The following is a 26227-nucleotide window of genomic DNA, read 5'->3' as shown; positions in this document are numbered from 1 at the left end:
AGAGCAGCACACGGAAACGCTGTTTACCTTCCTGCCGGAGCAGTACCTATTTAACTACTTGCGCTTTGACGTCCTTTCGAACTGCTAGGTTGGCAGGAGCAGGGACCGAGCAACGGGAGCTCACCCCGTTGTGGGGATTCGAACCGCTGACCTTCTGACCGGCAAGCCCGAGGCTCTGTAGTTTAGACCACAGCGCCACCCACGTCCCCTAATTACCTAGCTTAGAAATCATTAAAATATTCAAAAACTGAATGATCAGAATCCCAGACAAGAGACAATTAATTTTTCAGTGTCAGTGCTACTGTCATGAAATAAGTTGCCATACTAGCAACAACCTACTAGGCTGGTAAGTAATTTGCATCATCTGCCATTGGGATGGAGAGCAGAGTAAATGTTTTCAGATATACAAATGCAGTTTCTTGGGGATGTAGTGCAACCTTGGAACAAAGCTTTCATGGCTTTATCAAAACAGTGCTAGCTATTGTTAATATTCAGTGTGAGCCAAGGACAGTCCATGCATATGAAACAGCTGTTTTTCTTAGTTTTGAAACTCCAGTATGCGGCTTGTTTTTAATTAAAACAACAACTGAAGCATATTTTCGATTACCTTATAGGTAATCTAAAACGCTAAACCAAGGTTTGATGCTACAGGAGCAAGCCCTGTGCTGACATGCTCCTTTTTTCACTTGCACACTCAGAGGAGCTTGTTATTTCCCATACTGAAACAAATGGTAGTATGCTATTACTCTGAACTGGCAAAATATGGTGTGTGTTTACTGTGCAAACCATGACTGTATCCAGGAATCAAACCCTCGCTATAATCCTAGTACAGTGGTACCTCTGGATGCGAACAGGATCCAGGTCACGATTCACTGCTTCCACGCATGCACATGACGTCATTTTGAGCGTCTGTGCATGCGCGAGAGGCGAAACCCAGAAGTAACGCGCTCCATTGCTTCCGGGTCGCCGCGAAGTGCAACCCAAAAATGCTCAACCTGAAGCTACTTCAACCTGAGGTATGATTGTATTCAGGGCAAGCACAAGCAGTTTGCCACTTTGGATTTATAATAATTATTATTTTTTATTATTATTATTTATAACTCACCCACTTTACTGGGTTGCCTCAGCCACTCTGGGTGGCTTCCAACACACATAAAAACAATAAAACATCAAACATTTAAAAAACTTCCTGATATAGGGCTGCCTTCAGATGTGTTCTAAAAGCTCTTATCGTTATTTACCTCCTTGACATCTGATGGGAGGGCGTTCCACAGGGAGGGCGCCATTGCCTAGAACAGTAAACGATACATAACCAAATAATATAAAATGATTATTTTAAAAATGTCTTTGGAAATGAAAGAAGCAACACACAAACACAGAGCTCGCTCATGTAGCACCACCCGGTGGCAGCTGGAACCTGCATGGAATCCACCCGCCACCTCCCCCCCCCCAGGAGAGGTGGCGGACGGACACGGGCCCACACCGCCTTTTCGGGTGGCGTGGTACCTGCAGGCACCTAAGCCACCATATTACTCCCAGGAGAGACATGTGGTTCTGGCACACTGCACCCCCCCCCCCCCGCCATGGTAAGGGCTGCTCCCACACTAAGTAGCTGCCCAGTTGCACCCCACCGCCCTAGCTACGCTAGTGGCTCATGGTTTGTATATTATGTATGAACCAACTGTACTCTCCCAAAGGTAGAAACTGTTAACTCAGCAGATGTTTCCAGATGTTTCCTAAAATTACAAGAGTAAAGGATTTATACTGCAGACCCATATGTGGCTACTTCTAGCCAAGCCCCAACAAGTTGAGTGGGACTTATTCCCTGGCAGTCTTCAACTCTTAAAACACAGTCCCAGAAAGCTATGTGCTAACCAGGGAGAACCTTATGCAAAAGCAGAAATATCTTTGAAACTTGAAGCTGCTACTACAGACACACAAACACCTGGATGAGCAAGATGTTATTTCAGTTGAAAATCAGCTGACCTGTTTTGGTAAGCAAGCAACTAAAGGATATACCGTGGTGCCCCGCAAGACGAAAAACTTGCAAGACGAAAAACTCGCTAGACGAAAGAGTTTTCCGTCTTTTGAGGTGCTTTGCAAGACGAATTTCCCTATGGGCTTGCTTCGCTAAGCCGCTAATAGCGCTAATCCGCTAATAGCCGTGCTTCGCAAGACGAAAAAACCACAAGACGAAGAGACTCGCGGAACAAATTTCGTCTTGCGAGGCACCACTGTATTTTCAAAGAAACTTTAAACTTAAGTGGTTGTCTCCCATGTACACACATATATTCTTAGTATAGCAATCCTTGTTATCTTCATATATCACTTCACTTTCAAGGAGTGAAACTGGAAAACTCAACTGATGTGTTGATGTGCACAACAGGACTTTCCTTTCCCCTCCTCCTGCTGTTCCCCTCCCCCTAGATTTGCATTGGGAGACTGTCTAGGGCAGATGGGGGTGGTAAAGGACGAGGAGAGGAAGGGAACTTCCCTTGAGAAAGTGGAAATCCTCTCACACCATGTTGGCTATACGCATGTTGGCTACACACAGAATTATTTGGATCCTTAGGTACTGCATTTTATTATTAACAAGTAAAAATGCACATTAGAATTCAGATCTACTTAACTGGCAGCATACAATACCCATTGGGTTGCATTGCTATAGAATATTTGTCCCTAGAAGCTAGATAAAGGACCATAGTTAATTTTATAATAGCAGCTTGACCTGCTGAGAATATGTGTGGTTTTTGTTTTTTAAAAAAATAGCATATGTTAGGCTTTTACAATAGCTATGGCTATTTTTATAAAAAGTCATTTACAATGTTTTCCAATAATTCTAGCTCTCTCTGGTACTGCCACTAACAGTGGTAGACGGCAGATTAGTGGTAATACCCCCACTTCCTAAACCCTGTGGGCTCGCTGTGACCACAGTGAGTGCTTTTCTGGTTACATAATATATAATCATTTTTCACACACACACACACACACACACCCACACACCCACACACCCAATCTACTGTGCCACCTCCAGGGTTGGCATAGTTTACAGCACATTTTCAGGGGGAGGTGATAAGGGAACAAGGCCATTTATGGTCCTTGGTTCTGAACAAATCTGCCCTGGGAAGTCCTGTTTTGGGCCCAACCAACTGGTGGAACACCAGAACTTACTGCAGATGTGCCTCCAACTGCAGAAGTGTTTGTAGGTCTCACTGTCTGCCAGCAGAGCAGCCAGCAGAGCAGCACATATAGCACTTCAAAAAACCTTTGGGCAACTTTCGGATAATAATAATCTCTTGAATAATTATCTCTTGACGTCAGATATGATAACTGGAAAAGTTGCTTATTATTTAGGCAAGACAGATCCCACTCACCGCCAAAGAAACCTGTTCTCGTTTATTCCACTACAAAAACTGTCAAGGCTTGATGATGTGCCAAACAACACGTTATGTTGTAATTTGAACCTGTGCTAAGGGGTGTGTGTGTGTGTGTGTGTTTTTCAAATCATGTTTACTTGGAAGATGCAGAAAGGACTCGTTGAAAGTGAACGATTTCTGGTTCTGCTATTCACAAGCCGTTTTTTAAGGTAGGAAATCCAGCACCTATTTTGTCCAGCAGAAAGCCCAGCGCAGGATTCTAGATCATGGTCTACAATACATAATTAAGGTTGCAAATGTAAACTCATTTTGGATTGGGCAGCTTTCCAAGTAACTAGGACTGGGGCATAAGACAAATGTTTGGAAACAGCTTCCATCCAGAGAACATAGTTGTGCAGAAATCTGCAAATTTCAAACATTTCATTTATTTGTGTATAACCCTTAATTATACACTTGTTATATTTTATAGACATGACCTTGTTGCAATAACAAATGCCTTTGGAAACTTATGAGCATGTTAAAACATCTTGCTTCCCTGCAAACCACCTTGCTTTATACAGGAAGATAGAAAACAATGTAACCATACATAAAATCAATTTTATTTTTATGAATACTGAGTGTGAGAAACAAAGTACCTGAATTTGCTCATATGAAATCATACCAACAAATTGCAAAGCTATTGCGGTGTTTAATCCTGCAACGAGGACTGTATGCAGTGTTCTGCTTGAACACTGGTTTTTTTTTGGGGGGGGGGGTTGGCAGCTTTACACTTCTGCCCCATGTGTGTCTCAAAAATCTGCTCCTCAAGTTTGGAGAATCTTCAAAGCAGCAGCACAAACGGCTGCACCTTCACGTTGCACACGGCGCCCTTGGGCTCCCAGCCATTATTCTTAAAACTGCATCCTTAGTAACTTGCCATGGCTCAAAGACTTAATAGACAGGAGGGAAATCACTGCAAAACTGCATGTCAAAAATTCTAAAAGAGTTTCTGCATTTCAGAATGCCAGCCTTGCAGTTTCAAATGTGTGTCCGCTCTGTTTACCTTCAAACATTTCACAGGATTTGCCATTGCTGCTCTAGGACTAGCTCATAAATGCAGCAGAATCATGTGGTAAAGCTTTTCCAGGTTTGTACCACTGTTGGTGGGGGATTCCATGTCTGCTCTCAGTTATAAAATTCCAGCATGTACAAAATTAGCATGCTTAGGGAAAAGTGTTGCCTAGCTTTCTCCCTGGCATGCTATTGTGGAAGCAGTAGGGGGAACACTGAAGCATCACAATCTGTAGTAGTATAGCGGAGGGGGAAAGTTCACCACAATTTTGCCTACTGTATGAATTGCCCTTTTATAGTAGAATTTATAGAGCAATCCACAGCCCTGTCTGGGAGCAAAAGGGTGGAATGGAGCCACAAATTGACCACTGTACCTGAAGCCCTGTCCGCGAGTGCTGACCAGGATGGATGCTGGAGGTATTTTTTTCCAATATTGCCATGTTAACTTCAGGCTGGCACACCGGAGGAACCCAGACTGAGCCCCTCTCTGAGGAGTGAATTGGTTCATCATCCATCACGGCCCTAAACCATAATCTCCTATTTCGGGAGCTCCTGCCAGGTCATCACTACTGATAGATACAGACACAAAACAACACACCCCAGCCAGTGGGTGGAGAACTCTCTTACATCCTAACCTCCAGCAGCAAGGGGTCAGGCAGTCGGAATTGTAGCCTTAGATGCATTCCTATTCATTTCAAACTTCAGAGAGGATCCAAAGAGCTATTTTAGGCATCCCTAAGGGGTTTGGGCATATTCTTTTGAGATCTGATTAATATTCCCTTTTTTAAAAACAGTAGGCTGCCATATCATAACACAAACTAGGTCTGAATTCAACCTGCTAACTAAACTAATAGGAAATAATCTCTAAAAAGACAAACCATTTTAAAAGCTAAGAACATAAAGCAATGGAAAAGTAGAATATACAAACACTTAAGCAGTTCCCCAAATATGTAAGCATGAATAATGTGTAGATATACCATGCCTCCCAATTGGTAATTTGTGTTTTCAGAAACAGCTCTCTTCATATTGTGACTTGCTTTGTTATTTGAAGTTCTCAAATTATTACCAATACTTTGACCCCATTGGCAGACAAACAGTAGGGTACTTGGGGTGGGGGTGGGGAAGGCTGTTGTTGTTTTGTGGTTGTACATATCTTTACAAAATGTTAATGGTGATATACTTACCCTGCCTTTCATTAATACTACAAAAGAGCATGGTCATAAGTAGATGATAGCTGTTGGAGATGAGCCATCCCATGCGGCATTCTTGTTTTCAGTATTCATCTCCTACCCGTGCTTTTTTATACTACTGTGGTGAGATTGTTATGAAACCCTTTTGTCAGTCACATACAAGCTAATTTACCTATGTACAGAATTTGTATTACAAGCCTAATTTATACTGTGTTTTAACAGTTTGCCTGAACTGTCTATGATTTCTAAATTTTGTAATGTGGGTGTAAGATTAAAAACATTGACATGTGGTTAGTCCAGACTTTTGTCTTTCTTCAGTGTGTACATATTTTTATTCTTGGTAATTGTTTTCCCCTGCTATGCAGTACACAGAAGCGGTTTCCTTTACCTCGTCTTTATAGGAAAGGCACCTCCAACTCCTGAATCATTTTATTGCCCTTTCCCAAGTCTTATAATACAACTATTCTTTTCCTTACTTCTGTTCTAAACAGTTATGGTGATGCATTTGGTTGAAGCATGGGAAGCATGGCATAGTGGTTAGGTTGTCTGACTAGGACCTGGAAGACCAGGGTTCAAGTTCCCACTCAGACATGAAGCTCACTGGGGTGACCTTGGGCCAGGCACTTACTCTCAGCTTAACCCACCTCTTAGGGTTGATGGGATTAAATGGGGAGGGAAAGAACTATGTATGCTACTTGAGCGCCTTGGAGGAAAGGCACAAATGTAATAAATACAAATGTAATAAATAAAAATAATGGTAGTCCTTATATAGCACACACTTACTGTATCATTTTTTTCAGTAGCTATTTTACACATCTTATTCTCACAGTGAAATGTAGCAACAAGCCTGATATCCAACCTTTCTTTTTGCACAGCTGTGGCTTAGTGGAGATCATGTTAATTTGTAGGCTGCTGGAAGCAACCTGGTGCTTTTTGCTGCCATGCAATAACCCCTGGACTGGGAGTTGTGCTTAAGCTCTCGCCGCACTAACCACAAACTGCCACGGTTTGCTTAGTGCAGCAGCAGAAAGGACCAGGGCAGAGCAAAGTGGTCGCAAATTTCTCTCCAGGAGCCTGCACAGTCTTACGGTACTAAGCCATAGTTTGATTTATTGTTTTTTGTTTGTTTGTTTACAAACTGGCTCATTGCCATTCCCTTTGCTTTACCAGTGTTGCTCTTCTTGCCTTAGTACTTAGATGCTTACTACAATTAATCTGCAGCTTTGCTAAAATATGACCTAACATAGTTTTCTTTATTTCTGGTAAGCAGGACATAAAAACTATGGTATGGGAGGGATATTTTGGTCATTGAACTGTGTAACCCCTTCATGGTCTCAGAATAGACCTTGTTATTCAAAGACATGCAGAATGCAAGCAGGCTATAGCTGTAGCGCTATTGCCACCTGCTGAACAGTAAGAGAACAAGTAACAGTTATTTAAAACTATGGTAACGTTTCCATCATTTCATCATTTTAACATAAACCAGGGTATAATTTAAGAGAACACGATAAAGATGAGCAATGGTCTAATGTGCAGCCTCATCACAGCTTCAGGACCGTTCAGGATGCAGGGTGGATAAATTAAATTTAAAAAGCTTTAACAACACTATTTCACTAATCTATAAAATAATTTATGATTTACTTATTTCTAGCTCTCCATCATAAAGGCTCTGGGCGAACAGCAATATACTAATTATTCTAGCCTCCCTGTCCCTAATGTCTCAATGCCAGTTTGAATAGTCCATACAGTTTTAAACCTTTAAAAAGGTTGTGTGTGTGAATACAAAACAATTACTAGTTTGCCAGTAAGCTTTTACAGAAAAGAACTAGATATGTGCCAGATTAAGTTACAGCATATATATTACCAGCTGGGGGAAATACAGCTAATTTAACAGCCTTTAGGGATTTTTAGCATTGTTTGGAGAAGAATATTGTGGTTACTATGGCTGCAATCATAAACTCCACTGGGAGTAAGCCTCATTTAACAAGACTTAACTTCTGTGTAAACATGGTTATGATTGTGCTATAAGCCATTTCCAAGATTTCAGGGTTTGTTTGGTTTTTTGGGGGGGAAAAACCCTTCATTTCAAAATATTTAACCAGAAGCACACATTTTCACATTTAGCATTTGATTTATGACAAAAAAATACAAGTTTATGGCACCCAAAACATTCAGAATTTCAAGCTTCAGAAAAGAAAGACCCCATATTTCTTGCCCTCCCACCTTTATTGTTTTAGAAAGCTAAGTAAGTAAGTAATTATGTAAGCTTCAGTATAATGTGTAACAACAGTTCAGTACTAAAGCTGCAAATTTGTGCCTACCTACTGGGGAATTTGTTCCATTAAACTCAGTGAGACCCAGACATAGGTTTAGGTGAGACCAGGGATCTCCAACCTTTTTGGACTAGTAGGCGTATTTTAATTTTGTGAAATACAACATGGCTGCCATGAGGAGCCCGACATAATCCAAAATCAGAGAGAATACAGCCATTGCTGCTACTCCTGCCCACCCCACCCAGCAGACAGCATCATGCTTATTACAGTAAGTCAAGCTATGTCCGACTGCAAAGATCACACAATATTGATTTCTCACCCACACACTCACATACACAATAATGCTGCTGCTGTCTAGTAAAAGGGAGCGTTCCCCAGTACCAGGAAAAATAATACAAGGTAGCCACACCACACTCACTGCACTTATACAGACCATGGACACACAAGCAGCTGCATCTTTTTCACTCATATGCACACACCATACACACACGTCACATATACATCTCTCTCACACACAGAGATCAACTAGTCATGCCGCCTTCTCACTTCACATAGATGGCACATACCGTCTCCCTCCTCTCATCTCGCACTGACTCACATGTACATAAATCTGTCAGGGTGGAGGTAAAACACCAACATGGTAAAAGGTAAAGGTAAAGGGACCCCTGACCATTAGATCCAGTCATGGCTGACTCTGGGGTTGCGGCGCTCATCTCGCTTTATTGGCCGAGGGAGCCGGCGTACAGCTTCCGGGTCATGTGCCAACATGACTAAGCCGCTTCTGGCGAACCAGAGCAGCGCAGGGAAACGCCGTTTACCTTCCCGCTGGAGCGGTCCCTATTTATGTACTTGCACTTTGACGTGCTTTCAAACTGCTAGGTTGGCAGGAGCAGGGACCGAGCAACAGGAGCTCACCCCGTCGCGGGGATTTGAACCGCCGACCTTCTGATTGGCAAGTCCTAGGCTCTGTGGTTGAACCCACAGAGCAGGCTAATTTCTCCCACAAACTGAGAATAATGGGGTTTGTACCTTTTGCCTAACATTTCAGGTTCTAAAAATGCTAGAAACTTTTTTTTTAATGAAAGCTGGAAACCTACATATTATGGTTCATCCCAAAAAAGGCATCGAACCCCAGAGCCCTAGGCAGGTGACCCCTGGGCTAGACAGTGTCCTGTATTTTGTCAAATATAATTGGCTAAGAACCTTTGGTATTAGCTATGAATGCATATTACAGCAAAGTGACAAAATACTAGGGTTTTGAAAGTAGAGGGTGCTACTAATTCCATCCATCCTGCAAAATCACCTCCTCCTCAGTTGTGCTCACCCAAAGTTTCTCCTACCTTTTCTAGCCATACTCTTCCCAAAGAAAGATCCCAGGAAGAAGTATTTACAAGTGCTGCTACCTTTTATTATTGGAGATGCCCTCTCCTATAGGAAGAACTCATTTTGTGTAACTGTACCAGAACCACAGAAGAGGTGTCTGAGCCCTAAGAAAAGCCACAACTCCACAGACATTTTTTTCCAAGCCCAAGCATGCAAGGTAATGGGAGCACAACACATTATTATTTAGTAATATCTTAAGGATTGTTCCAACTTTAGCTCGGGGAAATCGATATAGCCATTACTGAACATGTGTAGATGCCTAATAAGCCTGCTGTAATAGCTCACATACTTTATATTATGCATTATTATGTTCAGCTTGTTATTGATGTACCATATTATTAGCAGTATGTTAATTTCACCCGTGACCACCTCCAGCCTAGATATACCGATAAATCTAATTTCATATGTGAATGCAAAACTCCATTTCCCTATCCTCTACGCAAAATAACCTCCCAAACCGAGTATTCCTCCAAACATTCAAAAGTTCACTTCCAATCACTTATTTTTCCCCAGTCGTGCAATCTTGAACAGCACTCACTAGGTAGATAAGTCCCCATTAGATCACTAGGGCTTACACCCGAGGAAGAGTGCGTAAAATCGGGCTGCAACTGCGAGCACAGCAGACGGATGAGTTGGGAAAAAGGAGCCTGCTGCTCCTGACGTCCAGGGCAAGCCTAAGCATGTTTGCTCAGACGTAGGTCCTACTAGATTCAGTGGCGCTTACTTACTCCCATACACGACCATCACTCGTCTAGCCAACTTCTGTCTGTCCTCCCAGCAGAAGTCCCGCTGTGGGCGGGGCCTCAGTTGGAATGAAAACGCAGAACCTACATTCCCCGCGCCAATCCCGCTTTATATAGAGATAGGAAATTATAGAGGAGAAAATCCCATTGTCAGAAGACAGTTTTCAGGTTGCATTTCATGCTGTTTCGAATTCACAGGGCTGGAGTGCAGAACCTCGCAAGCTCTTAAAGAAGCGTGTCTCCTTCCCCGCCACTTCAAACAACAGCAAAACCCCAAAAGGTAGCATAAGAAACAGAGGACCCCCCCTTTCAAAAGTTGGGAACGTAAGAGCCCTGAGGTCAAAGGCTTATATAAAATCCCGACCAGTGGCCAACAACTAGATGCCTTCGATAACAACAGCAATAACAACATTTATACCCCGCCCATCTGACTGCTTTCCCCATGCCATTCTGGAGGGCTTACAGCATATATATATATATATATATATATACACATCAAACAAGCCCACAAGCAAGACCCGCGCACAGGAGAAGCGCTCTCTATTTTTGCAGCTGCTTTCTGCCCCAGCTGCTGAAACAAAAAGCGTCGTTCACAGCCCACGCAGAAGTCGGACATTGTTTGCGTGTGTGCGCGCGCGCCTCTATATATTATAAGTCTACGCATCAGCACGTGTGACGCAACCCCGCAATTACGGGCGTGGCTAGGGCGAGGGAGAGGGAGAGGGAGAGGAGGGAAGCCGCCATTTTGTTTGTTTGCGGACGGAAGAAGACAAGTTTATCATTCGCAGCTCGCCGTTGAGCGTAAGTGGCGGAGGGACGGGAAGCGGCCCGTTTCTCTCTCTCTCTTTCTCTCTCTCTCTTTCTCGTTAGGCCCTTTGTAGGGGCGGGAAACCAGGTCCTTGTTTTGCTCTGTGGGGCTTCAGTTCCTCTCACACTCGCCCCCCCACAGTCGTTGGGATATAGAGAGTAAGAGGATGCAAGGTAGGGAATATTTTTTTACGCGTTAAAAGCGTGTTGTTGTTGTTTTAAGACCTCGCTTGGAGGGGCGGATTTGAGCTTCGGAGACGGAGGCCTCCAGCACGTCTTAACCTTCCCCTCACCCCCTAGACTTGTGCAACCCTGGAGGGGGGGGGTAGGTGGGTGGGCAGGGCCGGATTTAGGTTTGATGAGGCCCTAAGCTACTGAAGATAATGGGGCCCTTTACTGTATATGTCCAGCTATCCTTTGTCAACAACAAATTGTCGCTGTTTTTTGTGTTGAATATATGCTATATGGTAATTTATGGACCTAGAAGGTATATAAAGCCATTTGCACATAACAAAATATGTGATATTTTAGGGAGCAGGCTAGCAGGTGGGGCCCATTACTTACATCATAGGAGCCTACACAACACAAAACACTGTTGCTGTATGTAGGTTTTATTTTATTTGTTTTTTGTCTTATATTTTGGAAATTTACATCCAGTTTAAATTTTTGGGCGGCCCCCAAGAGAGTGGGGCCCTAAGCTATAGCTTGTGTAGCTTATACATAAACCTGGCACTGGGCAGGGGGGAAGGACCCTAAAGCAGGAGAGCCTGAGGTTTCTCTCCTGATGAAATGTCAGCTCTCCTTGAGTTGGGGACAGCGGTCTCTTCTGTGCAGTAGGATGCAAGCGTGGCTTCCAGAGAGTGGCAAAGCCCAGCATTTCTAGTTTTAGAATTAAGCCCTACCACGAAGAAGCAACACTTCTTATAGCTAGTGCATATTTTACACAGACAGCCTTGATGGAAGCATTGGGTTCAGGGTGCACACAGAATAAAACACCCAATTAGTTTTGGAATAGAAAGCATTTTTTTTTCATAAACGTTGACGGATGTGACAGTTCAATCCAAGTGTTTAAACATGTGGAGCTTCCCGTTAGAACTTATTTTAAAACATCCTGGAAGTGCAAACGAATAACTTTCTGACTATGGGAGAATACCTTTCATCACCAAGTGATCATGGGCGCAGAAATGTAGGCTTGGGGGTGGTGTCATTTTGCAGGCCATCTAGTCCATCCTCCTGCTTCATGCAGGAAATTGAGTCCCAAAGCATTCTTAGTTGATAGCTGCATAGGTTATGTCTCAATCCATTTGGGATTAGTGGAGATACCTTTCAGATCCAGTGTTGGCTCCAGGCTTGAGAACGGCCCTCTTTTCACTTTAGAACTTCACCTACCGATTTTGAAACAGTCCTCCAAGAAGTTGGAGAATTTGTAGCTTTCTTGACACCACAGATATTCCAGGGTTGATGGGCTTATTGCCATCTGCTTCACACTCTTCTTGTGCCATTTTGAGTAACCCCAACAGCTCTTCCCTCCCCAACTCAATGTAAGCTGAAATGGCTATTTAAATGAGAGTCCAATTAACCAAAATACAGGAGCTCAAATAAAAGTGTCAGTCAAAATTTTTCATCCTGGTGGGAATGAAAATTTGGTTACTCAGGTAAACAGCAGAGGGTAGGGAAGTGAAGTCGACCACGTGAACAGGGATTGTTTTGTCTTTAAAGTATGCCCCCGCCTTTTTTTAGTATGTCCCACTTTTTAGAACAGGTTGGGGAGCTATATTGGATGGAATATTATACTCCGGTAATATTTTGATATGTATTTAATTAATGTCCTGTATGGATGTTTTAATCATGGAAATCTGACACAAATTATGATTGAGTTTGATTTGTTTGTGTTCATAACTGTTTGCTGAAGCCTTGAGCGCTCTGCCTATGAGAGGACCTATTTTATTTAAATATTTTTATGGTGCTTTCAGTCCCAAAATGCTTGAACTTTTCAGGTTTTATATAGATCTGTAATAGATCTATATAAAACCTGAAACAGATGGTGAAATGTTATCAAGCAAGGTGGGATTTAAGTTACACAGCTAACCTTCAAATGACTAATGCACAGTGAAACCTTAAAGCATATACCGTATTTTTCGCTCCATAAGACACACTTTTCCTACTCAAAAGTAAGGGGAAATGTGTGTGCGTCTTATGGAGCGAATGCAGGCGGGAGAAGCGGCTCTTGCTGACTTTTCGGTGAGGTGGGAGAAGGGACCGTCCCACCTTCCGGCTCATTGGAAAGCCAGCAAGAGCCGCGCCGAGCGTGTCTGCCACTCTTGCTGGCTTTTTGGTGAGGTGGGAGAAGGGACTGACAGGCTTACTGTAATTCAAGCAAAGGGAGAGCCGTTTACACGTATGTAAGCGGCTCTTACTCTGCTTGCTTTACAAAGAGCCGGAAGGAGAGGCAGAGGGCAGCCCCTTCCACCCCTCCCCCCAGCTGACTATACCAGTAATTCAAGCAAAAGGAGAGCGGCTTACAGGGCTTCTGCCCTGGTGTCTCCTCCTCCTCCTCTTTTTGTTCCGGTTCCAGCAAGGCAAGGCAGCTGCCCGCCACAGGCGTGCACAAATGTGAGCTCTCCCTTCCCTCCCTCTTCCAACTTCAATAAAATATTGGGGGGGGGGAGCAGGTAAGCCCCACCTCACATACCGCAATTCAGCCTTGTAGTTCAACAACATCTGGGGACCCACAGGTTGAGAACTGCTGCGGTCTCAAGACAAAGTGCATGCACACTATATGAATAACAATGCCCATCAACATGGGGGGGGGAACCTCCCTCAAATATTTAATGGGGGGCGAAGGCACCTAGGCCTCTAGGAGTTGGCTGCTATGCCTAAGACAATTCAAGAAAGTGATGCGTATGCTATAATATCAATAAACTTTTAGGGTGATACGGTAATATTTTTTTTATACAGACTGTATGTTGGCTATGTTTACTGTGATGCCATTAGTTAAAGGTATGGTCAGCACTCAGTGGTAAACATTGGAGAAACCGTACATTACTGACAGTTTGTACATCACTGTATTTTCTTGCAGAAAACCTCCCCCATTCTGATAAGGATGATAAAGCAGAAAAGACTAGCATATAAGATTCCTTTTAAACTAGAGGTAGTAAAATATGCTAAGGAGCATGGAAACAGAGCAGCGGAGAGACATTTTGGGTCACCTCCAACTGAAAAAATGATAAGAGAGTGGAGGAAACAGGAGGATCAGCTGCAAAAAGCAGATAAAAGTAAGTACACTTTTCGTGGAAATGCTGCAAAGAGGCCACAGTTGGACGTGACCATGAAAGAATGGATCAAAAATCACCGGAAGAATGGCTTCGCAGTCTCTACAAAAATGATAATATATGAAGCCAAACGCATTGCTGTAGAGAAAGGCATTCACGATTTTACTGGATCACCATCATGGTGCTACAGATTTATGAAGCAATGTGACCTTGCTATGTGCACCAAAACTAGAATTGCACAAAAAATGCCAGAAGAATACGAATCTAAGATTCTGTCTTTTCATAAATTTGTAATTGATGCTAGGAAGAGAAATGGATTTGAAATTGGCCAGATTTGGAATATGGATGAAGTCCCGCTAATCTTTGATGTGCCATCTAATAGGACTGTTGATCTGAAAGATACCAAAACTATCGCCGTGAAAACCTCAGGACGTGAGAAAACCTATTGCACAGTTGTGTTGTCTTGCTGTGCAGATGGCACCAAATTGCCACCCATGTTAATTTTCAAAAGGAAAACATTTCCAGAAGAAGTGATTCCACGAGGAATTGTTGTACATGTTCATGAGAAAGGATGGATGGACGAAAATGGAATGAGAGTATGGGTTGAAAAAGTGTGGTCCAAACGTCCTGGAGGGCTTTTGGAAAAACCTGCCTTATTAGTACTTGACCAGTTTAGAGCACATATTAGCGAAATTACAAAAAAGTGCTTTAAAGAAGTGAAGACTCATCTAGCTGTAATTCCTGGAGGTCTTACCAGCCAGTTGCAACCTCTCGACGTTTCCATTAACAAGCCATTTAAGGTCTTTATGCGAAAAGAACAGAATAAATGGATGGCTGCTAGTAATCATGATCTGACACCTACTGGACGAATGAAGGGGCCCACTGTCACTCAAGTTTGTGAATGGGTGAAAACATCATGGCACTCAGTGAAGGAGGAAATCATTATACAGTCATTCAAAAAATGTGGCGTTAGCAATGCTTTGGATGGAAATGAAGATGGTATTTTATATGAAGATAGCGAAGAAAGTGATGTCAGTGATGTCAGTGATTGTGAGCAACTGAGCTTCATAAATTCTGACTGTAGCACTGATGAGTTCTTAGGGTTCAAAGAAGACTAGAAAAGTACCCGAACCTTTAAGTCTCTCTTCATTTGTTAATGACAGTGATGATGGTTCTTAATGCCACTGTTGACTGCTGTTCACTTTATTTACATGGTTGTAATATGATTCTGATATTAAATAGTTTAGTACAACATTTGATTCAGAATATTTTTTTTCTTGTTTTCCTCCTCTAAAAACTAGGTGCGTCTTATGGAGCGAAAAATATGGTAACTTGATTCTTAAGAGGAAATTAGTGTGGGAGGGTAGTTTCACAACCAATTTGACACATATATAGTATATCAATCAAATTTAACAATGGATGAAGAAAATAGGTTTTCATCTATAAGTATTTCTATTCATAAAACATAATGGGGTATGATATGCAGTTCCATTTCTTAAATACTCTTGGTTCTATCCTCTAAGTAAATATTTCTAGTCCTTGTGATTGCAAAGTTTGAAATACACTAATCTTGATTGTTTTGTACAGTGGTACCTCTGGTTGCGAACGGGATCCGTTCCGGAGCCCCGTTTCCAACATGAGCAGAACGCAACGCACGTCTGCACGTGCATGGGTTGCGATTCGCCGCTTATGCACATGCACATGGCATCATTTTGCGCGTCTGCGCATGTGCGAGTGGTGAAACCTGGAAGTAACCCTTTCCGGTACTTCTGGGTCGCCGTGGGACGTATCTTGAAAGAATGTACCATGAAGCGGACGTAACAAGAGGTATGACTGTATATTCGTTGGTCTTGCCTTATGAGATAGATAATGTAACCTAGGTCCAAGTGAAACAAGGGCAGGGATACCAGAGCAACAAGATGGGGCAGCTGAAAATAGTCTGTATTGATGATATAGTCTCACCCCACACTTGTTTTATTTCTTCACATTTTCAGTTGTAAATGCCTTTCACAGACTAAAGTTATTTCACAACCCAATCTTTGTATGTTCACTCAGAAGCCCGTTCCGCTGTGTACTGTGGGACTTACTCCCAAGTAAGTGTGCACAGGTGTGTGCTATCTAGGCGTTAGCCCTGTTTAACATCTAAATAAACATGTGCAGGAGGGGGTTGTTAATCTCTCATCTTTATTTTCTCATTGAAATGTAACCTTTTTGCTTTGGTGTATTTTCCTGTGTTAGATGAAGCACTCAAAGCCAACGCAGTGCTCTGGGCAGGGTGAAAGAAGGAGCTGGGATGAAGAAAAGAGCACACATAGCCAAAAGCGCAAGCGGAAGTCACATAGCAGTGAAAGAGAAGGCAGATGCTATAAATCACTTAAAAGTGCCAACAGGTAAATGACTCTTGACTTAATGATCATCTCATGATCATCTAACTAGATGTAACTTAAATCTTTTATTGATTTACATTTGTCGTTTTTAAGTTTTCATATTGCAGTTACAATCAGAGTTTTTCACTGGTAGTTCACTTAAAAATGAATAATAGTTGCTGTGATGTTATTCATTATTTCTTTCATCTTGAGAGTATGGAAATGAGCAAAAGCTTTTAAAGCACTATTTAAGAAGGTAATTGTGGTCCAGATTGCTTTCAGATATATCTGTGTGTGCACACACATATGTGTAGTTATGTGTATATGTAGACAGTACCGTATTAATACATCAGTATATACATATAGATGAAATGTGATTCATTTCTAATCCATGCTTTCTCCCTCCATGCTTTCTGCCTGAAATTGCTGCAGCCATCTCTCTTGCTCACTGATTTGTCTGATCTATCTCCCTCCCCCAGTGATTTCTGCCCACCAGCAAAACACAAATAAGGAAGTGGGCAGACTCTTGTTTGGTTATCTGATTCAGCTATTTGTGTAGTGAGGTTTTGATATAATACTTTGTGTTTGGATAGGTTGAGATTTTGGAGAAAGTGTTCCAATAGTGGGACCTTTATATTTACTGATATAAATAAAAGTCCAATTTGACTCTGACTTGTTTTCTGTACTGCTTTGTATGGGTGCTTTGTATGGGTTTCTGAAATCAGGCCCTTTGAATTGGTAGTTATTTTGCTCTAGGCCTTCACTATTCACCTAGCTCTTGACAGTTGTTAGTTTTGAATGTAACTTCATGAGATTTAGTGTTATCAGCAAGTGAGATAGAGCAAGGCTGATGAATAATAAAGCTGTCCTGAGAAAGCAGTCATTGCCTTTGAAGAAGAGGCAGTTTATGACTTTCTTGTGAATCCAAGTGATGCATTGAATTAGTGATTTTCCTTTTGGGAGCACTCCATACTTGCACAAGTTATTTAAACGCAGGTTTTCATATTGTTGCAATGTACATGGGAAAGTTTACTAGACTTTCTTGAAAATCTAGCAGGAAGGGTGTAATTCTTGTGATGAGCTCAAGATAAGATGAGCTTGGCAGGGGGTTGGACTCGATGGCCCTTGTGGTCTCTTCCAACTCTATGATTCTATGATTCTAATAAGTGTCTTAGTATACTTTTAATTTATTTACATTTTGATGGTGGGTAAATTTATCTTTCAACAAGATTTTTTAAAAAAAAAGTTGAAAAAATAATTTTTATTTGTTTTCTGCAGCTACTTGGAAGATAGATCCATAACTAAGAGAGACCGTCATGACCGAAGATATGTTGAAGAGTATATAAACGACTTCCGTGATGTAGATGACTATAAGCATTGCAGAGAGTATGAAAAGAGTCGCCAACATCATTTTAGCAAATCTTCTGGTCAAAGTGGGAAAAGTAGTCATAAAAGAAAGCATAAGAAACATGACCCCCATGACAGCTTGTATTCGGTATGCATACTTTAAAAATGTATTAAAAATGTATTAGTGTTTTAAGTTTCTTCACGGAGTATCAGATTCTCTGAGTATCAATATTTTAAAAGTTTCAGTTACCCGAGCTACAATTAAACCTGGGTTCTCTTAATCTGCTGTAAATATATACATAGCATGTATTCAGACATTTGAAAATGTTTACATAGTGAGTGGTGCCAACCACATGAGTTTTTGTCTGAAGCTTTCAAAAACTTGAATGATTTCTTAGTTGAGCTGGTAGAGAGAAGCAGTCAAGTGCTGTTCTCATTTGAATGAGTTTTATATCCTTTTGAAGCCACTCTTTCCATCCCATCTCCAAAGACACAGAAGGTATTAATTTACATGGAATTAGGCTGTGAAAAAAGTCTAATGAATTCAGCATGTTTCTATTCAGTAGTTTAGTTCAGTCCCATGCAAATTTTGATCATTCACTGATCTGTCAGAAAGCATTCCCTCTACCAATTAGCAAGGAAAGGAGTTTGGATTTTCCAGAAACAGTATGACACTGCTGATGTCTACATTCAAATTTAGGATGATTATGGTTTAAATAGTATTTGTACTTCTGAATCAATACACTCAGAATATTAGATTGTAGACTGCATTTCATGAAGTATGAATATTTTCCCTTTAGCTTTTTGAAATATGGAAGAAAAAAATTACCGTATTTTTTGCACCATAACACTCACTTTTTTCCTCCTAAAAAGTAAGGGGAAGTGTCTGTGCGTGTTATGGAGGGAATGCCTACGGGTGGCATGCCTACGGATTTTCCTCCTCTAAAAACTGCATGCGTGTTATGGTCGGGTGCGTGTTATAGAGCGAAAAATACGGTAATTGCTTTGAAGTTCTGCTTTTTAAATAATTATTATTATTTTAAAATACTTTGCTAGATATTCAAGGAGATCAGACCTAGTTATTTCAAAAAAGTAGACACAAATGACAAAATCTTTTCAAATAGCAAAAGTAAATATTTACATTGCAAATTTAAATTTTAGTCTTCAATTAATCCATAATTTGAGAACAAAATTGTGTTGTGTTTCTGTTGTCTTACTACTCTTAAATATTTATCTGAAAATCTGTTCCTTGCCATGTTTTTCTTCTGTAACATAAACTGTGCCCTGTGAATTTCTGGGGACTGAATTTGAAATTGCTCCTGCCAACTGTTCGTGGCCTGGTGCGTAACTGAATGCCTGAATATCCCCGCTGAATGAATTGCGTATTCTACCCTGAATTCACTCTGATATAATGATTGGCTGGACGATCTTGGTGCCGTTTCCAGAAGAGTCACCGAAGGAAAAGATCCAGGAGTGTAGAGGATGAGGAGGGTCACCTGATCTGTCAAAGTGGAGACGTACTAAGAGCAAGATGTATAGAATATTTTTCAACCCTTTTTTAAAAAAATCAGCAAAAAATCTGTTTAGACTAGTATGTTAGAAGAGGAGTAGGGGTGGGGGGGATAAAAAAAATCTTTATTGCCCTCTCTTGTCTTTTCTTTTGTCTTTGTATTATTTTACATTTCTTTTCATTTCTGTATTCTTAAATATTGCTATTCAATGCTACAATAGTAAATGCAGCTTAAGTTTAGACTGATAGCTAGATAGCTGTTTCATGACACCTATCCAATAAAATAATGCTTTCAAAGGCAAACACTAAGTTAATGTTTTTACTACGACATGCTTAACAATGTTAATCTTTGTTCAGCTACTTCAATAAAAGCTTTGGTTTATTTTTTAGATGAAATTATTTCAACTTTAGGGGAAGGTGCTTTTGGAAAAGTAGTAGAATGCATTGATCATCACATGTAAGTATGCAATGTTTTCAATAGTATCTCTGAAACAATGCTATCCAAGTTTTGTGAGACTTAAGAACAGAAAATTAGACAATAATATTTCTGTAATACAGTATTTTGAAATAAATAACAGGTGCATTTCAACAAACACACCATCCCCAGTAAGAAGCAGTTCTCCCCACCAACAGCTGTTTTTTCAACTCTCCTTGTGGGCATCTGGGTGCACCTGGCTTTAATTTGTGTAATGCAACTTTCAATCATACTTGGGCTAACAGTAGAAGTTATTTCATTCTTAACATTAATAATTAAATGCTCACTGCAGTTGCTATGTTCTTCTGTGAACATGTACAACAAATAAAACGGATGATAACAGGAAGTTGTTAGCTTTTTTGTCTCAAAAATAAGTGTTATAATAAGTGTAAAATAACCATGATTTACCGATGCATCCAGTCTACAGTAGAATGCTTGACACTTGGTTGAAAATGGGCAAATTTAATTGACAGTATTTTACTTTACTCCATAGGAAAGGGATGCATGTAGCTATAAAAATTGTGAAAAGTGTTGGTAGATACCGAGAAGCAGCTCGTTCAGAAATTCAGGTATTGGAGCACTTAAATGCCTTGGATCCTGGCAGCAGATTGTAAGTATAAACTAGAATGAAAGCATTATTTAAACAGTATTCAATTACCAACTGTTTTTATTCAGTTATTGTTCTGGTTGTTTTCTTTTTTTCTAGCTGTTGTGTACAGATGCTGGAATCGTTTGAACATCATGGCCATGTTTGCATTGTATTTGAGCTGCTGGGACTCAGTACTTATGACTTTATTAAAGAAAATAGCTTTTTGCCTTTTCCTATTGAACTTATTAGGAAGATGGCTTATCAGATTTGTCATTCTATAAACTGTAAGTACGTTTTAAATTTTAAAGAATTTTTCCATAACCTAAAATTATAGGCATTGATTTGAGTTTTGCGTTCCTACTTTCTCTCTCTTTTTTTTTTTTGGCAGTCTTGCATCACAATAAGTTGACTCATACAGATCTGAAACCTGAAAATATTTTATTTGTAGAATCTGATTATATAGTAAAGTATAATTCTAAAATGGTAAGTTCACTTGCTTTAAGACTTCTTCCTAGTGGGCTATTTCTACTTTTTTATGGTCAACCATGCCATATACAATTTCTAAGTTTTGCTCGCATCAAGCAGCCTTTACCATAACATAAGATGTATTCAAGTGCATATTCAGGTATTCTACTTAAGTACTTTGTGTCTGCTAAGACCAAAATCTATTGATAAATGATAGTAAAGGCCTTGAACAGAAGATCAGTCATTTTTTCACATTTATGTGAAGATGCAGCAGATGTGCTGATGACAAAGCAAACCAGTACTTGTACTACTAATTGTTATGTTGATGTGATTTCTCAACAAGGCTTATGGATATAGTATAGTTAAGGAACTGTGAAACTATGGATTTGGATTTCCTATGTAAAAATTAGTTCACCTAGGTTAGCTGTTGTATCATTGCTCTTAATATGAAAAGCATGGCTTGTTAAACTACATTTGCCTTAGGTAAGTATAGAGGCTTCCCGCACTCCCAAATAGGAAGAAGGAGATTTTGCCAATTCCATGTGCATGAACAGTAGACCCAGAACGGAGTAAATCTGCAGAAAGCATGATTTGTTAAGTCTTTGTGTTAACAATGAGATTCAACTTCTTTTTAAAAAATAATGATGTTCATTTTGAATTTGTTACAGAGGCGGGATGAACGGACACTGAAAAATACAGATATTAAAATTGTAGACTTTGGAAGTGCAACATATGACAATGAACATCATAGCACTTTAGTGTCTACAAGGCACTACAGAGCACCTGAAGTTATATTAGGTTAGTAGAGAATTTTCCTGGAAATGTAACAATTCTAGGAAACATATTTAAATAATATTTATATAATTTAAACATTTGAAAAATTACTTTTAATATTCATGTATAATATTACTGCTTAGTTGTGTTCCATAAAAGTGGAGGAAAATAGTAGATCTAAGAATGGTGGATGGTTTATGAAATAACCTCAAGATTGTTCAGGAGATGGCTTTCTAGTCTGGATTGAATTTTCAACTAACTAATGTTTTGTGAATTGTGTTATAGCCCTTGGGTGGTCCCAACCCTGTGATGTCTGGAGCATAGGATGCATTCTGATTGAATATTACCTTGGTTTTACAGTCTTTCAGGTATGTGTATGTCATTTTTATTTAGAACTTGTCACTTGAGTTGCAGTTCAAAATCTGGTTTAAAATATATGTTAATGCTTTCATTTGATTTTTGGCATTTCTACAAGTATGTAGAGTTGAAATGCTCGAAATGTTAAATGTACCCTAGTCCTGCAAATGTTTCATAACACACTAACATTTAAAGACTTTGGCTGAGATTGTTTGGAGAACAAAGTTACTTTGTAAAATGTGTGGAAAGAGTTTGAGCTGCATCCATTAGAGCCACTCAGCTGACGGTAAGTTCTCCACCTGCAGATCAGGGAAGGAAGTTTTCAGCTCTTACCCCAGGGTCTCCCTTAAATTCTCCCCTGACAGTCCCCAAACCCTCTGGAGCAGATTTAGGGTGGGCTATGAAGTCAGAAGGGTGCAATCGCCAAAAATTGCACCCCTTTCTGTTCGGTTTAAGGAATCTGTACCATTAACTGAGTGTCACTGTTGGATACAATCCAATATATTTATGGTATACTTGTCGATAACATCTTTGGAGGGACTGCACGCTTTTTGGTATAATGTAGATCTGAAACTGCTGCACATTACTGGGGCTTCTATCGTGCTTATGCCAGAATTCTATCTGTTACCAATTTTTATTGGCCAGAACAAGGATATGCTATTCAAGGACCTGCTGTTATTTCTGTTGGTCATTGCTAGACAAACAGTTGCTCAGCAGTAGAAGTTTCTGAACACTTGGGACTTACTGTGTGTGTTAGAAATGTCTGGTTGGTGGTGACAGCAGAAAAACTGACACATAAGAGACAAGGAAAAACCACAGCCTTTTTATGCCACTTGTTGGATATTTATTACATCTGCTTCTAACAACAGCCTGCAAAAAACATAGTTTCAGTTAGTTTCAGTTATTTGGGAAGTTTAATGTTTTTCTGGCCTCATTTGAGACTTAATTACAAATTTCAATTCTCTGTATGATCTTGATTATACTAGTTCTTTTTTCTGTTTTCTTTATTCTGTATTCCTTGGTTTGTTTCCTTCTGGTGTTCCGTAAAGCTGAAAACCAGAGCGGTGGGTGGGAATGTTATACTTATAATATTTACAACACTGAGTTAGAGGGGGAAAACAACGCCTCTATACTACTGTATAACTTTTTAAAATCATGTTTATGGGCAAAGTATATTTTGATTCTAACTTCAGCAGTTGGTAATGTGACAGAGAATAAATATTGCATACATTCAATTCCTGCCCCTCCCCTTTCCAGACACATGACAGTAAGGAACATCTGGCAATGATGGAGAGGATACTAGGACCTTTACCCACACACATGATTAAAAAATCAAGGTAAATTTATTTTAAATTGTATAAATGTTCTATACAAGTGGTTAAAAATATGCTTTGTTTTCTGTTTTTGTAAACTACTTAAGCATGAAGTTATAATTGTATATGCCACTTACACATTCTGCAGTTAAGAAATTAAACTGAACAAAAATTTCCATTTCATTGACTGTTGGAATTCTTACATGATTTTGTGATTGTTATTACATGAAAATGCTAAGAACAACAGGAGACACCAGTAGTTATTATGAAACAAGGGGAGTTGGTCTGTCCAATTGAAATTTATCACTTCAATCCTGTTGAGCTACAACATATATAATGGATCTGAATATGTACTCTGGGCTCTCCCTCTCTTTCTCCCCTGTATTTGAAATTCGCAGTTGATTTTAGCAGCAGCTGTTTAATTTCATTGTTTGACTTGTAGAGACCAAAGTGGTAGGGAAGCTCTCCCCCCCCCCCCCCACTGCTCTATATTGAGATGCTGCTGTAGGATTTCTAGACCTTCCTCTTGGCTTCCTCAGGAGGAGAAACAGCAGAGTAAGACCAAGCACAGCAATCCATGAGTAAATAACAGAAGGGTGATGGGGAAGTGAGGAAATATGTTTAAGAGATGAAAGAGCACAGGGGAACTTAGGTAAGAGACTTGCAAGGATGGACACCCATTCTTTGAAGCTTGCATTTAAGCTGCTAGATTTAAGACTGATATCCTATGTACACAGTGGAATACATCCACTGATCTCAGTGGGACCTGCTTCCAAGGACACGTGAGGTAGCAATGGCCACAAAGCTGACAGTGGTCAGATTGTTCAGAGGAAGAACTTTTGGAACCTTAGAAACTATTGTCGGGAAAAGATCTGATGAAGATTATACCTGTCAGGATGTGTAAAGGAAGTGGCCCAGAGCTCACAGAAATGGTGAGAGAAAGGAATCAAAGAGAATCAGCTGGAAATTAAAAATATCTCAAGGACAAGGGGAAGAAGGCTGCACTTCAACAACTAAAAAAGAAAGGATATATTTCATGCAGCTTTTTTGTATACAGGAAACGTTACTTCCACCATGACCAGTTGGACTGGGATGAACATAGTTCTGCAGGTCGCTATGTTAGGAGGCGGTGTAAACCACTAAAGGTAAGAGAGCACTATTTTCTTCCCTCTACTTGATTCTGGAATCCAAAGAGATGTATCTAAAGTTTCTTTCTCTTTTTCCAGGAATTCATGCACTGTCATGATAAAGACCATAAAAATCTTTTTGACCTTATTCGTAGGATGTTGGAGTATGACCCTGTCAAGAGAATTACTCTAGATGAAGCCCTGGAGCATCATTTTTTTGACCCTTTAAAAAATAGATAAACTCATTTGATCTATCTTCCTCCAAAGAGACGATAAGACTGTGTCAGTTAACAACATAATGTGAGAAGATGTAAATAATAAATTATTTTTTCAATTTATTTTGTAAATATTACCGTAAATTTTTTGTATCGATGCTGTGGCTCTCTTGTTGAACAGTTGTGGTATTACTGATCATGGATGCATTAATGTACACATTAAATTTTTTCATGTTCTACAAGTGATTGCACTTTTTTGAATTGATATTCTGAAGACTGTAACATGATTAAGCATTGTTGGACCATTTTAGTACCGAGTGTTTTTGGGACTGAAGTCAGTGTTTGGGAAAGGTCCTTTTTTAGGCTCAGTGTTTCCTTAAATTGTTGTGTTTAGGCAGGTTTAAAATTTTATTAACCTTTTAAAATACTACAGTATTTGAAATGAGATCTAGTTTGATTGCCTGCCTGCCTGCCATTTTATTTTTCAGAATATATTTACCAGCCATTTTAATTAATGAGTGCATTGTTTCCCCATTTTTATTAAGTTGATTTGTAAAATCTACTTTATTTCATTTGGGAGGGGAGATATTAAAGACAGTTGAAAAGTAAAAGCATTGTATTAATTGGGTGAAATCCAGTGTTGTTCATGTGTGAGCATTCACACTTCCACTCATGTAATGGGACTTACCCTTTTTCTTCATGCCTACAGAATCAGCTCCACAGGAATCTGATCCTCTGGAGCAGATTTGGTGGGGTCAGCTGCAGGGGGGGGGGGGAAGTCCAGTTGTGCAAGCAAAATTTCACTTGTTCACTGTTGGATTTCACCAGTTATCCTTATGAATGTGATTGTTTGTGGTAGGCAGATTGTGCTCTTGGTGCTTGAATATTGGGGGTGTGGATAAAAAGCCATGCTTTACCTTTGCCAAAAATTGCTAGATAATTCTACTTCCTGGTCTGCTAAAGAGACCAGAAATTGCAGCTAGCGATATTATTCACATTTTCATTATCAACTTTAAAGTAGCATGTGTCTCAGCATTGAATCTTTTAATATTATATTTAAGGTCTGTTACAGCATTTGGATTTATGTAATGAACCTTGTAACATGATGTTTAACATCCTGTATAGTAACTTCAATCCAAGGAAAAGTAATAATAAATGTACTTACTACATGTATAGCCTGTTCTTCACCAAGATCAGTGTACATAGGATTCTTCTTATTCTCACAACAGTCCTGTGTGGTAGGATAGTCTGAGAGATGGTAACTAGCACTCAGTGATGTTAACAAAAGAAAATGTCAGGGAATGTGTATTGTCACAATCCAGATAGGGTTAGTAAATCAGCCAATTGCCCAGTCAAATGATATTATTTGGTTGTCATTGTGTAGGTGACAGCTTGGTATATGACTTGTAGCAAGAATAAGAAGTGAGGGATTCTTTTCTCCAACTGTGCAGACGTCAGGGGGCAAACCTAGAAGCACAGGAATACATCTCCTGCTGCCCACCTGCTGTAATTACAATAATCTCCAACTAAAGAGGAAGATGGGATGCGGGTGGCGCTGTGGGTAAAACCTCAGCGCCTAGGACTTGCTGATCGT

The 26227-nt window shown here is 40.2% G+C and overlaps 1 protein-coding gene across 3 annotated transcripts; it reads left to right on the top strand.

Moving 5' to 3' along the window:
• The first annotated feature begins 10665 nt into the window (after positions 1-10665).
• Positions 10666-24875, top strand: CLK4 (CDC like kinase 4). 3 transcript variants are annotated; one of them, XM_079967613.1, is made up of 13 exons: positions 10666-10817; positions 16334-16485; positions 17740-17956; positions 19254-19341; positions 19709-19775; positions 20287-20403; positions 20500-20666; positions 20771-20865; positions 21516-21645; positions 21907-21989; positions 23236-23315; positions 24349-24436; positions 24518-24875. In XM_079967613.1, exons 2-13 carry the CDS (start codon positions 16334-16336, stop codon positions 24656-24658), a joined length of 1425 nt encoding a protein of 474 aa, XP_079823739.1. In that variant the 5' UTR covers positions 10666-10817; the 3' UTR covers positions 24659-24875. The 3 variants fall into 3 exon arrangements, with proteins under 3 accessions (XP_079823739.1, XP_079823737.1, XP_079823738.1); XM_079967611.1 differs by having other exon boundaries at positions 17737-17956; XM_079967612.1 differs by lacking the exon at positions 10666-10817 and adding an exon at positions 15354-15922 and having other exon boundaries at positions 17737-17956.
• The last annotated feature ends 1352 nt before the right edge of the window (positions 24876-26227 follow it).

This window comes from Podarcis cretensis (assembly GCF_951804945.1).
Source record: "Podarcis cretensis genome assembly, chromosome: 2".
NCBI classification, from domain to species: Eukaryota; Metazoa; Chordata; class Lepidosauria; order Squamata; family Lacertidae; genus Podarcis; species Podarcis cretensis.
The sequence above is the reverse complement of the archived record's forward strand: the minus strand, read 5'-3'. Positions and strand labels throughout refer to the sequence as shown.

Coding starts and splice junctions, on each gene's coding strand:
- CLK4 (XM_079967611.1), top strand. CDS start 16,334: ATGAAGCACTCAAAGCCAACGCAGTGCTCTGGGCAGGGTGAAAGAAGG. Junction 21,646..21,906: donor AGCACCTGAAGTTATATTAG/GTTAGTAGAGAA, acceptor ATTGTGTTATAG/CCCTTGGGTGGTCCCAACCC. Junction 21,990..23,235: donor TTGGTTTTACAGTCTTTCAG/GTATGTGTATGT, acceptor TCCCCTTTCCAG/ACACATGACAGTAAGGAACA.